Source organism: Salvelinus fontinalis, chromosome 12 (genome assembly GCF_029448725.1).
Source record: "Salvelinus fontinalis isolate EN_2023a chromosome 12, ASM2944872v1, whole genome shotgun sequence".
Classification (NCBI taxonomy): Eukaryota; Metazoa; Chordata; class Actinopteri; order Salmoniformes; family Salmonidae; genus Salvelinus; species Salvelinus fontinalis.
In genome coordinates, this window is record NC_074676.1 from 15,411,866 (window position 1) to 15,427,264 (window position 15,399).

The 15,399-nt window shown below is 43.7% G+C and overlaps 1 protein-coding gene across 3 annotated transcripts in view; it reads left to right on the top strand.

Moving 5' to 3' along the window:
- LOC129866870 (early endosome antigen 1-like) overlaps positions 1–15,378 on the top strand; it is a 44,398-nt gene extending 29,020 nt beyond the window's left edge. For all 3 annotated transcript variants that reach the window (XM_055939876.1, XM_055939877.1, XM_055939878.1), the window contains 13 exons: positions 428–583; positions 743–882; positions 2,678–3,008; positions 3,342–3,443; positions 3,664–3,858; positions 3,993–4,175; positions 4,616–4,801; positions 5,704–5,835; positions 6,304–6,489; positions 8,315–8,553; positions 9,109–9,229; positions 9,570–9,668; positions 10,155–15,378. In XM_055939876.1, coding sequence (XP_055795851.1) covers positions 428–583; positions 743–882; positions 2,678–3,008; positions 3,342–3,443; positions 3,664–3,858; positions 3,993–4,175; positions 4,616–4,801; positions 5,704–5,835; positions 6,304–6,489; positions 8,315–8,553; positions 9,109–9,229; positions 9,570–9,668; positions 10,155–10,277 — 2,193 coding nt within the window. In that variant the 3' untranslated portion in view covers positions 10,278–15,378. The remainder of the gene's footprint in view (positions 1–427; positions 584–742; positions 883–2,677; positions 3,009–3,341; positions 3,444–3,663; positions 3,859–3,992; positions 4,176–4,615; positions 4,802–5,703; positions 5,836–6,303; positions 6,490–8,314; positions 8,554–9,108; positions 9,230–9,569; positions 9,669–10,154) is intronic.
- The last annotated feature ends 21 nt before the right edge of the window (positions 15,379–15,399 follow it).

Below are 15,399 nucleotides of genomic sequence, written 5' to 3' on the forward strand. Positions count from 1 at the left end.
GCTAGGATAACCGGTGTGAAATGGATAGCTAGTTAGCGAGGTGTGCTCTAATCGCGTTTCATTCGGTGACGTCACTCACTCTAAGACCTTGAAGCAGTTATTTTCCTTGCTCTGCAAGGGCCGCGGCTTTTGTGGAGCGATAAGTATCAATGCTTCGAGGGTGACTGTTATCGATGTGCCCAGGTAGGGGCGAGGAGAGACAGAAACAATACTGTTACACTAGGCCCCATTCCAAGTCTTTAAAAGTAAATCCTTCCTTCCTTGAAGTAATCACTGATTAGACAGGACAGGGGAATGTCATGTGGTGGAGCTCTTGTGTTCTCCTGTCCAATCAGGTCTAGTCAATGGTTACTTCAAGGAAAGAAGGATGCGCTTTTAGAGAATTTTCATGGGGCCCCCAGTAACCTTATCTCTCCTGTCCTTATAGGAGCTGAGTAAGAGCCAGGCGTGTGTGGAGGAGCAGAGCCAGAGGCTGCAGGCGAGACAGGAGCAGTGTGGCCAGCTGGAGGCCAGTCTGAAGGAGGTCAAAGACGAACTACTGATCTCAGAACAGCGCGTAGAGCAGCTGGAGGTGCGGGCCAAGGTCAGTTAAATGCACACACTCACACACATTAGATTTTTGTTTATTACAATATGAAGGGGTTTAGCTCATACACACATTTTGGTAACAGGGTTGTAGTAGAAAGTCACTGAGGTCACTGAAATGGCTGTGTGTTGTGTTTTCTTTGTGCGTGTATGACAGAAAGCGGAGGCGGAGGGGGTGGAGCTGCGTGCTGCCAGGGAACAGGCCCAGCAGGAAGTGCAGAAGCTCCAGAAGCAGGGGTCGGAGGTCAAGGGAAAGCTGAAGGAGCTGGGTTGCCTATTGGAGACTGAGAAGGCTGGGTGAGAACTTACTGCACCTTCTTTATGCTGTCACAGTCAGGTTACCATGCCAATGGACACGACAGGGTCAAAGTTCATTCGGAAAGAATTCAGACCCCTTGATTCCCCCCCCCCCACATTTTGTTACGTTACAGCCTTATTCTAAACTGGATAAAAAATTAAATCCTCGTCAATCTACACACAATACCCCATAATGACAAAGCGAAAACAGGTTTTTAGAAAGTTTTGCAAATGTATTAAAAAATAAAAACAGATACCTTATTTACATAAGTATTCAGACCCTTTGCTATGAGACTCGAAATTGAGCTCAGGTGCATCCTGTTTCCATTGATCATCCTTGAGATGTTTCTACAACTTGATTGGAGTCCACCTGTGGTAAATTCAATTGATTGGACATGATTTGGAAAGGCACACACCTGTCTATATAAGGTCCCACTGTTGGCAGTGCATGTCAGAGAAAAAAACAAGCCATGAGGTCGAAGGAATTGTCCGTAGAGCTCCGAGACAGGATTGTGTCGAGGCACAGATCTGGGGAAGGACACCAAAAAATTACTGCAGCATTGAAGGTCCCCAAGAACACAGTGGCCTCCATAATTCTTAAATTAATGATGTTTGGAACCAGCAAGATTCTTCCTAGAGCTGGCCGCCTGGCTAAACTAACCAAAAACCCGACGGTCACTCTGACAGAGCTCTAAAGTTCCTCTGTGGAGATGGGAGAACCTTCCAGAAGGACAACCATCTCTGCAGCACTCTACCAATCAGGCCCTTATGGTGGAGTGGCCAGACGGAAGCACCTCAGTAAAAGGCACATGACAGCCCGCTTGGAGTTTGTCAAAAGGCACCTAAAGGACTCTCATACCAGGAGAAACAAGATTCACTGGTCTGATAAAACCAAGATTGAACTCTTTGGCCTGAATGCCAAGCGTCACGTCTGGAGGAAACCTGGCACCAACCATACGGTGAAGCATGGTGGTGGCAGCATCATGCTGTGGTGATGTTTTTCAGCGGCAGGGACTGGGAGACTAGTCAGGATAGAGGTTAAGATGAACGGAGCAAAGTACAGAGAGATCCTTGATGAAAACCTGCTCCAGAGCACTCAGGACCTTAGACTGGGGTAAAGGTTCACCTTTCAACAGGACAACGACCCTAAGCACACAGCTAAGACAATGCAGGAGTGGCTTCGGGACAAGTCTCTGAAAGTACCTGAGTGGCCCAGCCAGAGTCCGGACTTGAATCCGATCGAACATCTCTGGAGAGACCCGAAATTAGCTGTTAAGCGACACTCCCCATCCAACCTGACAAAGCTTGAGAGGATCTGCAGAGAAGAATGGGAGAAACTCCTTAAATACAGGTGTGCCAAGCTTGTAGCGTCATACCCAAGAAGACTCGAGGCTGTAATCACTGCCAAAGGTGCTTCAACAAAGTACTGAGTAAAGGGTCTGAATACTTACGTAAATGTGATATTTCAGTAAAAAAATGTATACATTTGTTAACATTTCTAAACCTGTTTTTGCTTTGAGTAGATTGATGAGGGGGAAAAAAACGATACATTTTAGAATAAGGCTGTAAGGTAACAAATTGTGGAAAATGTAAAGGGGTCTGAATACTTTTCGAATGCACTGAATCATCTCCTGACGACAACGAAAATTACCGTTGCAGCAACAGTCTATAGACAGTCCACCTGAGTATAAATTAAATGTGGTTCTGGCCATCGACTATAAACCAAGCTTTTTCCTTATTGTTAGTCATTGTACCACATCCAGTACTCTTTGTGACCGGTCTCTGCTTCTCTCAGGGCTGCTGCGTTACAGGTGGAGCTGAAGAGAAAAACCTCCTCCCTGAGTGACACGCGACAGCAGCTGGAGCAATGTGAGCAGGAGAAGACCTCCCTCCAGACCAACTTGGACAAGCTAGCCCAGGAGGGGCAGACGCAGCAGGCAGAGCTGGACAGGAAAGCCCAGGGCTTGGCCAGAGAGCTCCAGACGGCCCAGCAGGAGAAGGAGGCCCAGGGGAAAGAGCTGGTCGCGGTCAAGGATGGCCTGGCTAAGGCCTCCAAAGCCATGAAGGACAGCCAGAGCCAGCTGGACAAGGAGAGGAAGAGCAGCAAGGCAGTTCTGGAGGAGAAGGTGGGTTTAATGTGGTGTAGCGTGGTAGACCTCCATATGGAAGGCACAGACAGCAATGTGAAGGAGTCAGGAAGCTACTTGGGCCCATATTCATAATGTGTTACAGAGTGGGAATGCTAATATACTGTAGGATCAGTTTAGCCTTTTAGATCATAATGAATAAGATTACGTGGACCGGATCCTAGATCCACACTCCTACTCTTTAAGGGCTCTGTTCTTCTAGAATTGTATTTGTCAGTGTTATCAGCAGAAGTCTCTTGGACTCTAGGCCAAATCCAACATTAAATATATCTGTGTTAACATGAAAATGTCTCGAATGTGTTCCTGTTTTAGGAGAAGTCCCATGAGAAGGCCAGACAGGAACTGCTGAAGGCCACAGAGGCCACCACCAAGGAGATGGCAGAGGTCAAAGGGCAGCTGGACAAGATCAGAGAGGTAAGAAGCCCATAGACATGAATATATGGTCCCATTCATTAGGCACCAAATGGAAGAAAACTGACAACAAGGAGGGACTACCTGAGCTTGTCCAATAGGAAACCCTTCATTTTTGTTTCAGTTGCAAAATGTTTTGCTATGGTGTGCCCTAATGAACACGACCCAGATACCGGTTGTCCATGCTCTCACAATGGGTTCTATTTTGTGTCTGCCTTTGCAGGCAGAAAAAGGGCTGAATATGCAGCTGACTGCATTAACAGAGCAACACAGCAAGACCCAGGAGGCCCTGAAAGAGAAGGAGAAGGGAGTGCAGCAGCTACAGGCACAGCTGACGACAGCCCAGGGGTCCTTCAGCCAGGAAAAGAAGAAGCTGGAAAGCCAAGTGACCGAGCTGCAAGGATCACATGCCAAGAAGGTAAGATGACATGCATGCATGTACACACACACACACACACACACACACACACACACACACACACACACACACACACACACACACACACTTAATTCCATGTATTTTCCATGTTTTGGACTAAATATGTGTTCCAGGCTGAGGAGGAGGGTCGTCTGAGGGAACAGGTGTCAGGCCTCGGCCAGGATTTGAGCTCTGAGAGGACCAGGACCACTGAGCTGCAGAAGGTTCTAGAGCAGAGTCAGCAAGGCCTGGCCAAGCTACAGTCTGACTACTACGGCAAGGAGTCAGAGTTGTCATCTCTTAGACAGGACCTCAAGGTGGGTTGAAGACCATGCAAGCAGAGAAATATCCTTACTAGAACGGGAATCCACATTCAATTATATTTCAATGGAGGGAGGTCGTGGTCAGTGGGAGTTAGACAGGAAGAGTCATTGTGTGAGAAGAGGAATCGTTGTGTGAGGAAAATATGTGTGAGAAGACAAAGGTAGTTAAGAGGAATCAATGGAGATACCAGAGACCGTGTCAGACCGCATGTACATATTGATAATGATCTGATTCACGTGTCTGCCTAATGGTCTACCAGGACACCGTAGGTGTAGGATCATATAAATCAAAGCCTTTTTGACTTTTTTACATAATGCTAATCTAATTTGAAAGTGTGGTATGCACATAAACCTGTCGAGCGTGTGTGACCCGTGCCTGTTTTCTGTGTGTAGGTACTGTATATGACCCATGCCTGTGTGTATTCTCTGTTCAGGCTTCTGAGGAGAGGCTGACCCTGTCCCAGAAGGAGTTATCTGCTAACCGGATCCAGCTGACTGGTCTGGAGGGGCAGGTGCAGGAGGTAAAGGCTGCCAGGGCCTCCCTGGAGCAGGAGCTGGTTAAACGGGACCAGAAGCTTGGCCAGCAGGAGACAGCCCTCAAAGACTTGCAGAAACAACAGGTTGATTGATTTTATTCGCACACAGTACATGCAGACCCAGGGTCCTGCTCAAAAGTTCCCCTGTCCATATAATCATATTGGTTATGAGATCCAGGAGGAAAGACATTATTGTTTCACTTGGGGGTATCCCATTTAGTTTGTGTAAGGAATCTCTTGTTATAATTGTTGTATATCTAATTCCAACCCATAGCCAGAGCTAGGGTTGCAAAGCTACCGGGAATTTAGGTCATTAACAGAAACTGTCAATCTATCATCATTTTGGTAATTTATACTTTTAACAACTTTTAAAATGTATTCATATATAGTATTCATTGTTTTTTTATATCGGTGTCTGTATTGTCCATGAGTTTCTGGTAGATAGATCCTATGGTTCAAGAGAAAATAGCCTAATTAATGAGAAAAGCATCTAATCAACAATGGCATTATTTTCAATTCCCTTTGTGACTCACCAACTATAGACTTTGTTCACAACTGCCACCAGTTTGACACCAAGACATTGACAACAAATACATACTGACAAATAAGTGTGTAAAAACCATGTACAGGATATTTCATGCTGAATCCCTCATATTAAACAACATGGTTTTCTCTAAATGGATGGATTATATATAGGATCATGTTTTACAGCTTTGCCATGATTTTTAAATGTTTTAAAATCATCTTATTTAATTCTTTCATATTTTACATGTGATCAGGCCAGAGTGTGGGCCAGAGATGATTACAGATACCTGTAGTACCCAAAAGGGAATAAAATCCTTGAAAGATACCAAAATTCTGTTAGTTTAATGGGGAACTTAGAAACTTTTCAGTAATATACACTCCCTTTGCAACCCTAGTCACAGCATCATGTTTTGGGGACTTTGATCAATCTCTGATGCCATCCCACCCCCTCCCCCACCTAGGGTGTGACCCAGGAGGAGCTGCAGAAGGAGAGGAGCAGAGCGGAGGAGCTGAGCCAGACTAAGGCTGCACTGGAGAAGGACACAACCAGACAGGGCTCTGAGCTGAAGGCACTCGGGGAGAGGAGTGACAAGGTGAGGCCCTCCTTAGGCTGATGAATTTATTAATCCCTTATTTTGCTTTACGGAGTGGTCCTCGATCTGGGATCATTTAACAGGTCACAGGTATAGTCACTCCATTGAGTGGAATGAGGAGGGGTTGATTCTGAATTGAGCCAACTGAATCCCATATCAACCCCTATCCTCTAGGTACTCTAAAATCTAAAATGTTGGATAGGTGTTAGCAAAATGGCCACAATTCCACCTGACCTCTGAGGACAAGATGGAACTGCTATCATATTGCTTACACAAGTGGTCCCCAACCAGGGGTTCTTGGCCTATCCATAGGGGGTACTCATGAGACCATAGGTCTACTGGTAAAATGCACATCAGTGGGTTCTTCAGGGGTACTCAGGGCAGAGCAAAATTCAGTTGGTGGTACAGTAACCAGAAAAGGTTGGGAACCTCTGGCTTACACCTATCCATTTCACCCTCTCCCCCCAGGAGTTGAGGGAGCTGCGGGAAGCCAAGCAACTGTTGATCCAGCAGAAGCTGGAGATGCAGGGCCGGGTGGAAGAGGTGCAGGCAGCCCTGGAGCAGGAGAAGACCCTGCACCAAGCCACCAGAGACAGTGTTAACCAGAAAGAGGAGAAGCTACGGGCAGAGACCCAGGAGATCCATGCCCAGCTGGTACGCTTAGTCGCTCACCAACCTAATAATTGACACCTTGGCTTTTTCCACATTTTGTTACTTTACAGCCTTATTCTAAAATAAATTAAATTATTTTCCCCCCTCATCAATCTACAAACAATGCCCCATAATGACAAAGCAAAAACAGGTTAAAATGTTTTATATATATATATATATTTTTTTAAGAACTACAAATACACTGAAATATCACATTTACATTAGTATTCAGACCCTTTACTCAGTGCTTTGTTGAAGCACCTTTCGCAGCGATTACAGCCTTGAGTCTTCTTGGGTATGACACTACAAGCTTGGCACACCTGTATTTGGGGAGTTTCTCCATCCTCTCAAGCTCTGTCAGGTTGGATGGGAGTGTTGCTGCACAGCTAATTTCAGGTCTCTCCAGAGATGTTTGATCTGGTTCAAGTCCAGGCTCTGGCTGGGCCACTCAGGACTTTCAGAGACCTGTCCTGAAACCACTCCTGCGTTGTGTGCTTAGGGTCGTTGTCCTGTTGGAAGGTGAACTTTGAACCCAGTCTAAGGTCCTGAGTGCTGTGGAGCAGGTTTTCATCAAGGATCTCTGTACTTTGCTCCGTTCAACTTTCCCTTTATCCTGACTAGTCTCCTAGTCCCTGCCGCTGAAAAACATCCCCACAGCATGATGCTGCCACCACCATGCTTCACCGTAGGGATGGTGCCAGGTTTCCTCCAGACGTGACGCTTGGCATTCAGGCCAAAGAGTTCAATCTTGGTTTCATCAGACCAGAGAATCTGGTTTCTCATGGTCTGAGAGTCCTTTTGATGACTTTTGCCAAACTCCAAGCGAGCTGTCATGTGCCTTTTACTAAGGAGTGGCTTCCATCTGGCCACTCTACCATAAAGGCCTGATTGGTGGAGTGCTGTCCTTCTGGAAGGTTCTCCCATCTCCACAGAGAAACTTTAGAAGCCCATCGGGTTTTTGGTCACCTCCCTGACCAAGGCCCTTCTGCCCCCATTGCTCAGTTTGGCTGGGCGACCAGCTCTAGGAAGAGTCTTGGTGGTTCCAAACTTCGTCCATTTAAGAATGATGGAGGCCACTGTGTTCTTGGGGACCTTAAATGCTGCAGAATTTTTTTGGTACCCTTCCCCAGATATGTGCCTCAACACACAACCCTGTCTCGGAGCGGTACGGACAGTTCCTTTGACCTCATGGTTTGGTTTTTGCTCTGAGATGCACTGTCAACTGTGGGACCTTATATAGACAGGTGTGTGCCTTTCCAAATCATGTAACATCAATTGAATTTACAACAGGTGGTAAATCAAGTTGTAGAAACATCTCAAGGATGATCAATGGAAACAGGATGCACCTGAACTCAACTTCAAGTCTCCTAGCAAAGGGTCTGAATGCATATCTAAATAAAGTATTTATGTTTGACATTTTTAATATATTTGCAAAAATGTCTAAAAAAAACAGTTTTTGCTTTGTCATTATTGGGTATTGTGTGTAGATTGATGAGTAAAAACATTTATTGAATCAATTTTAGAATACGGCTGTAAGGTAACAAAATGTGGAAAAGGTGAGGGGGTCTGAATACTTTCTGAATGCACTGTACATGTGATGTTTGACATTTTAATGCTATTTGCTGGTGGAAATGTATCGTATGTACAGTAGTTCTACTAACAGAAAACACACACCAGCCCTTTTACGTGCTGTGTTTCACTGTGTGGTGGTGTCTTTTAGGTATCGTCACTCAGATGTGTTCTAGAGCTCCTGTAGGTGTGGCTTTTCTCCTCTAGACTTCTAAATACCCTGTTCTCCCTCCCTCCTCCCCCCGCCTCGCCTCCCCAGGCGTCAGAGCGTAATGCTCGGGAGGGGCAGGCGAAGCGGGGAGAGGAGGCGGAGGCGCGGCTGGGCCTGCAGGTGACGGCGCTCAACGAGAACGTGGCCACGCTGAAGAGGGAGTGGCAGGGGAGCCAGCGGCACTGCGAGGAGCTGGAGAAGCAGACGGATGAACTGCGGGGCGAGATCGCCGTGCTGGAGGCCACCGTGCAGAACAACCAGGACGAGAGGCGCGCGCTGCTGGAGAGGTGAGAGAGAGGGTAGTGGGTGTGAAGTTGTCTCCAGAATTACTGTGTGGTGTGTTTATACCAGAAACTACCTCGAAGCAAGAAATCGCCTAGATCTACCCTTATGGGTGTCTTCGAAACAAAAGGGCAAGTTGGCTGTTTTTTTAACGTTTATTTAACTAGACAAGTCCGTTAAGAACAAATTCTTATTTAGAATGGCGGCCTGGGTGACAGTGGGTTTAACTGCCTTGTTCAGGGGCAGAACAACAGATTTTTACCTTGTCAGCTCGGGGATTTGATACAGCAACCTTTCGGTTACCGGCCCAACACTCTAATCACTAGGCTACCTGCTGCCCTGACACCTTGCAGGATAGGCTAACTGATTTCCGGTAGTTGGACTGCTAGAAGTCGTGCCGTCATTATAACCTCCCTGTGATGCAGCAGAAGTTGCTTTGGAGGTGACAAGTGCTTTGATTTATTTTCTCTTTCTTCCCTCTAATTCTCTCTCTCTCTCCCTCTCCTCCTATGGTAGCTTTTAGCCTTCAACCATTTGACTGTGTTATGGCTGTGTTTCAGGTGTGTGAAGGGTGAGGGGGAGATGGAGAAACTGCAGGCCAAAGTAGTGGAGATGAGGAGGAAACTGGATGATACGACAGCCGCCATGCAAGAGCTGGGCAGAGAAAACCAGTCACTACAGGTAACAATACAAGATACGTAACACCACGTTACGCACCTATTAGGACTTCAGGATGCATCGTTTTTTATGACCTGTAGCTGAACTCGGTCTTTATTAAGCACAATACGTAGTCCACATCCATGGAGTCCAACGACCAATTATTACGTAATTGTATGCATCTCATTTAATATGTTATGGATGTCACAATAGACGGCGCCGCTCTACGGATTCAAACTCTGTAGGACGAATAGCTCGTCAATAGAGCTGTGTGTGTTGGGAGTGTGCATGCGTGTTAGTGGAGCTCGTTTTCATGCTGTGTGTATGCAGGTTCTCTAACCCCTCTCCTTGTCCCCGTCTGTAGATAAAGCAGTCACAGTCTCTGACCAGGAAGTGGGCAGAGGACCATGAGGTACAGAACTGCATGGACTGTGGGAAGGGCTTCTCTCTCGCCATTAGGAAGGTGAGTTGTATTACGCGGCGGTCTGTTCATTTGGGTTGTGTTCATTAGGGCAGATTTTTTGCAACAGGAATGTTTAGCAACAAGGAATTCATATTTCTTATTGGACAAGTTCAGGTAGTCCCTCCCTGTTTCAGTCCATTTTCTTCTGTTTGCTGCCTTCTGAACACGACCATTGTCAATGTTGGAGGAGCCACAAAGGAATTCACAAAAGTGTTTCTACGTTTTTGTTTGAGTTAACTGCTGTGCAGAGCCGTGGTTGAATGATAACGCTCCCAACAAATGTACAAATCTCCCCACCAGTGACCGGTGTTCAATCCCCCTGTCCACCCTTCCCACTATTTCTCCCACTTAGTTCGGAAATCAGAAAGAGACCGAGTTGTCTCAATAAAGTTCAAATACATAGAGAACAAAAGAGTAGTCGGCATAGCCTGACTGCCCATCCTCCTAACTGACTCTCTCTACTCCCAACTCTGACTCCCCCTGCAGCACCACTGCAGACACTGTGGCAACATCTTCTGTGCAGAGTGCTCCGCCAAGAACGCCCTCATCCCCTCATCCAAGAAGCCTGTGCGGGTTTGTGAAACATGCTTCGAAGACCTCCAGGCCTGACACCCCTCTCCCCCCTCCCCCCAGTAGCCCAGCAACGGCATGTCTCATGATGTCCATTTTCTATGTGCATTCATCTGGACTGAGGAACCAACACCAGTCTCTCTGTGAACCCCATTGGACCATGTGAAGCAAACAGACCTACTGAGCTTTGGAGAGGAGTAACCTGGTGATGGGATGGGAGTGCAGAAGAAGTGGCCAGTCACTATAGGGGCTGATGGAGGTTTAGCAGATGTCTCGACGTCACACAAGAAGATGGGAACATAATGGAAGAAGCACTGCAGACATTCCTGAGCTATGTGATGGAATAGGCCGCATCTGTATAGTGCCTTTGCCTCTCCTGACCTGAAGTCGACATGTCAGTCGGTCGGACAGAGGATGGTAACAGGGAGAGCTCAACAGCACCATCCATTACTCCACACATCTATCTAGAACGGCGGCTATCTTGGTTTGGCATTGTTATCATCTTGAGCATTAACAAGACAGTTGACTGTAAGTTGGGTCTTGAAGGGTTGTGAAGGCAGGGGTTATACCGACTAACGGGTTAAGTTAACGAAAGGATATAGTTATCTTGAAAGGTGGAAAGCAGTGGTTCTGTTTGTTTTAGAAGTATTTTGTTCACGACCAAAGAATGTCTAACTGGAGGAGTCCAACAGTCCTGAGAGATGGCATGACATGAAGCTAAATGGAAAGCCTGGATTTTTCATAACTTTATTTCTTTTCAATTACTTTTTAAATCTAGCTGAAAGCTTTGGATTTTTGACTCGTAAGGTCATACATTTTATCAAGAATTCAGACATCCTTGATATACATCAGAATAATTTTTTTTCAATGCTGCTCATCTTTCTACAAAACTGAATTACTTTTTTGGTTTTTCACTGTCCACGTGGTTGGTTGCATGTGCTTTTTCTGTCACCTGTATCACATTCAACATCATGACTACTGCAGGGGCTGTGTGTGCTCTGCTTTGAAGCAGAAGCAATAACTGTCCACGTGTATCTTGTGTGTATATGTGGTGCTTTAGGAATGAATGTGTATCAGTAAGTGTAGGGCTGCAGTGTTGTCAGTCTGCATGGTGACTGTTTAAACCTTCTCTCTAAGACACTTTTGTACATGTCAATGTTGATTTACACTAATTGCTAACTCTTTACGACCTGTCAAACAGAACTGATAACACGTAAAAATTCTAGTCCTCATTCAAGTATTTTTAATGGGTGATTCTCATGAAACTAGTTTTAAACATCTGTAGCAGATTGAGTTGCAAAAATCAACTATAATTCTGAAGACAAAGTCCAGTTTTTGGCAGTCTTATTTTAAATAACATTGACATTTTCACATGATATTTAAAAAACATTTTCACCCCAAATTCTCATTACCGAAATGCATCTGTATTAAATTCTGAGGTCATTTTATACTAGTTGAAGTGGACATGTCTCATTACCGTAACACTCAAGTTTCTGTAAAAACTCTAAATGTTTTTAAATAAACTTTTATTCACTCATGATGCATCATCTAAAGCAGGGTTTCCCAAAGTCGGTCCTGGGGCCTCCCCCGTGTGCACGTTTTGGTTTTTGTCCTAGCACTACACAGCTGATTGAAATAATCAAAGCAAACGTGCTCCAGGGGTGGCCCCAGGACGGACTTTGGGAAACCCTGATCTAGGGGTTTAACTTTAACTGAGCACAAGTTAATTTATCCGCTTATATGCCTTCAGAATGGGGTTCTTATTCTCAAACAACCCCTTTACCCCACTTGGTCTTCTCATTACTGATATGGCTAAAAAGCTGAAATTGGGAAAATTCAGAACCATTACCTTATAAACATGGAGGCATGAATGGGCTTTAGTGATGTGGTCAATTGTTTGCTGACTCATAATGTCTGTCTCCTATTATTTGCAGAGCTAAGGGCCTCTCATTACCGAAACAAATGTCTCAATAAATATGGGGTGCAAAAACTCTGTTTAAATTACTTTTAAGCCACAATCAGCAGTTTGTGTTTCAGCAAAGAGCAACACCACCACAAAGGAGAATATCCCCAATTTTGACATGTGTACCTGTTTTCACACTTACCTATACTGACTGTTGTTTAATATCCCAAGACAGTTTTTGTTCCATATTGCACGTATTTAGATGCTTTATAGGCGTATTGTGTTATGCCGTTTGCCCATAGGATCCCATTCAATCCAGAAATATATATATTTTTTAAATGTACAACCACAAATATCCACGTCCTAATACACCAATATTACCTGTAAAGACCTTGGATAAATATTTTTTTGCAGTTACGTTCAAGTCCATTGTTGGCTTTTGAAAATACATGCATATAATTACAGTACTTATACTGAAATAAGTGATATTTTAGTCAATTACATTAAGATCAGTGAATTTAGTATTATGCGAGGATTATTTGGGATTAACAAATGATGAAACTGATTTGTTGGGTTACTGAATCTCTGGTAGAGATCAGTACAGGTTTTTCAAATGGCAAATTATGCAACACTCCTTTCCGAAACCTGCTCATTAACGTAATGCGGAAATATTAGGACACATTTATGCAATTTTGTCTTAATCTGATGTGTACATAAATTAAATAAAACAATTTTAATGTATACAAAAGTTATTGATTCAAAAAGGTTGTTACGGTAATAATATTTTACGAATTACATTTTAAATGTTTAACTCAGGCCTTTTCATTAGGGAAGCAATGTTAAAAATATTATAAATTGATTTGTTTTACTTTTTGGGAGTTTAAAAAGTGTTGCGGCAATGAGCATTTTTGCATTGGTAGTTGTAAAATGCATTATCTGATCAAAAAACAAGACTAATTATGAAATAGGAAAGTACATATCCTAATCTCGGTGATCCAAGAGGACATTTCTTTTTTAAATGTCAGTTTCATGAGAATGACCCTGAAAACAGTGCCTTCAGAAAGTATTCACACCCCTTGGGATTTTCCACATTTTGTTGTGTTATAAAGTGGGATTAAAATATTTTTGTATTTTTTGTCAACGATCTGTCAAAGTGGAAGTAAAATTCTAACGTATGTAAAAACAATTATGAAAAATAAACCATCTTGATTACATAAAGTAAAGAACTCTGAGCCAATACATGTTAGAATCACCTTTGGCAGCGATTAAAGCTGTGAGTCTTTCTGGGTAAGTCTCTACAAGTGTTGCACACCTGAATTGTATAATATTTGCTCATTGTTCTTTTAAAAATGATTCCAGCTCTGTCTAGTTGGTTGTTGATCATTGCTAGACTGCCAATTTAAGTCAAAACTGTAACTAGGCCACACAAGAACACTCAATGTCGTCTTCGTAAGGAAGATTTAGCCTCGTGTTTTAGGGTATTGTCCTGCTGAAAGGTGAATATCTCCCCGTGTCTGTTGGAAAGCAGACAACTAGGTTTTCCTCTAGGATTTTGCCTGTGCTTAGCTCTATTCCATAATATTTGTATCCTAAAAAAAACTCCCTAGTCCTTGCCGAAGATTAGCATACTCATAACATGATGCAGCCACCACCATGCTTGAAAATATGAAGAATGGTACTCAGTGATGCATTGTTTGATTTGCCCCGAACATAACACTTTGTATTCAGGACAAAGTTAATTTATTTGGCACATTTTTTGCAGTTTTACTTTAGTGCCTTGTTGCAAAACAGGATGCATGGTTTGGAATATATTTATTCTGTACAGGCTTCCTTTTCACTCTGTCATTCAGGTTAGTATTGTGGAGTAGCTGCAATGTGGTTTATCCATCCTCAGTTTATCACAGCCATTAAACTCACTGTTTTAAAGTCACCATTGGCCTCATGGTGAAATCCCTGAGCGGTTTCCTTCCTCTCCTCTTCCTCTCCGGTTGTATGTGTGGGGTACAGAGATGAGGTAGTCATTCAACAATCATGTTAAACACTTTGTACACAGAGACCATGCAACTGACTGGTTAAGCACATGTTTACTCCTTAACTTATTTTGGCTTGCCATTAACAAAGGGGTTGAATACTTGACATTTCAGCTTGTCATTTTTATGTAATTTGTAAAAACCTAATTCCACTTTGAAATGATGGGGTATTGTGTGTAGGCCAGCGATTAACTCAATACAAATACATTTTAAATTCAGGCTGTAACACAATGTAGAAAGTCATGGTTTGTGAATATTTTCTGAATGCACTGTGCTGATTTGAACTGCTCCTGCACTGTCTGGTCAATCCACAGTAAATGATAAAGGCTCTTAGTTGAAAGGATGCCAGGTTATTGTGAGTGACTTGGTCAGCAGTCTTGGCTTCTGGTTTGCTGTATGTCTACGTGTCTGGCTAGCCAATGGGCTGGCTGTCCAACTAGCTCAGGGTTTCTAACTCTGTCATAGGGTTTACCATCTTATTGTACGACATTGTCACTTACTAATACCAAGGCTATAGTAATTATCTTTGTAAAATGTTTTTCTTCCATAAGAAAATTAAAGGTTAACACTTGTGTGTGTATAAAGAAGTGTCACGTAAAAAAAAAAATCCATAGTCTTACTGAATTAATTTTAGGGAATGGCACTACAAATTAATCTGGCTTGTTTCACGTGGATGCCGGCCGTCGTCATGCATGATATCGATTGTCTTTAGTTCATTCCTCGTCCACTTTAGAGGATACATGGCACCGTTTATATACTTTAGAAATTCGTCCTTCCTCATTTCCTTCAGGTAAGCACAAATCTAAGTGGATGGATAGATGAAAGGAAGGTTAACACTCACTTCCACCGATCTGTAACTTCAAGGAAGGATACATTTCTGGTGTATTGCAACAGGGGCCCCCCCATATGTAGCGATTGTGCCTGAAAGAGTCACGTTACCCTGCATTCGTCAACCAATGGTTACGTGCCATGTCAGACTGACATTTCTTTAACAGCAATCAGCATCAGCAACGTCTAAGCTCTGAAACGCAGTCCTTGTTTGTCATGGTGACAGTCGGGAACCCTGTGTTCCCTTGGACCACTGACCACCTGTCCTGGAAGAAGGGATGTGTGTCTGATTTAAGGAAATAAATTATAGAATTTGACTAGATGTACCATTTGTTTTCTAATTTTCCATCATGACTAAATAAAAGGAATCTGTATTTTCCTTGGTGGCCAGTGTGTGTTC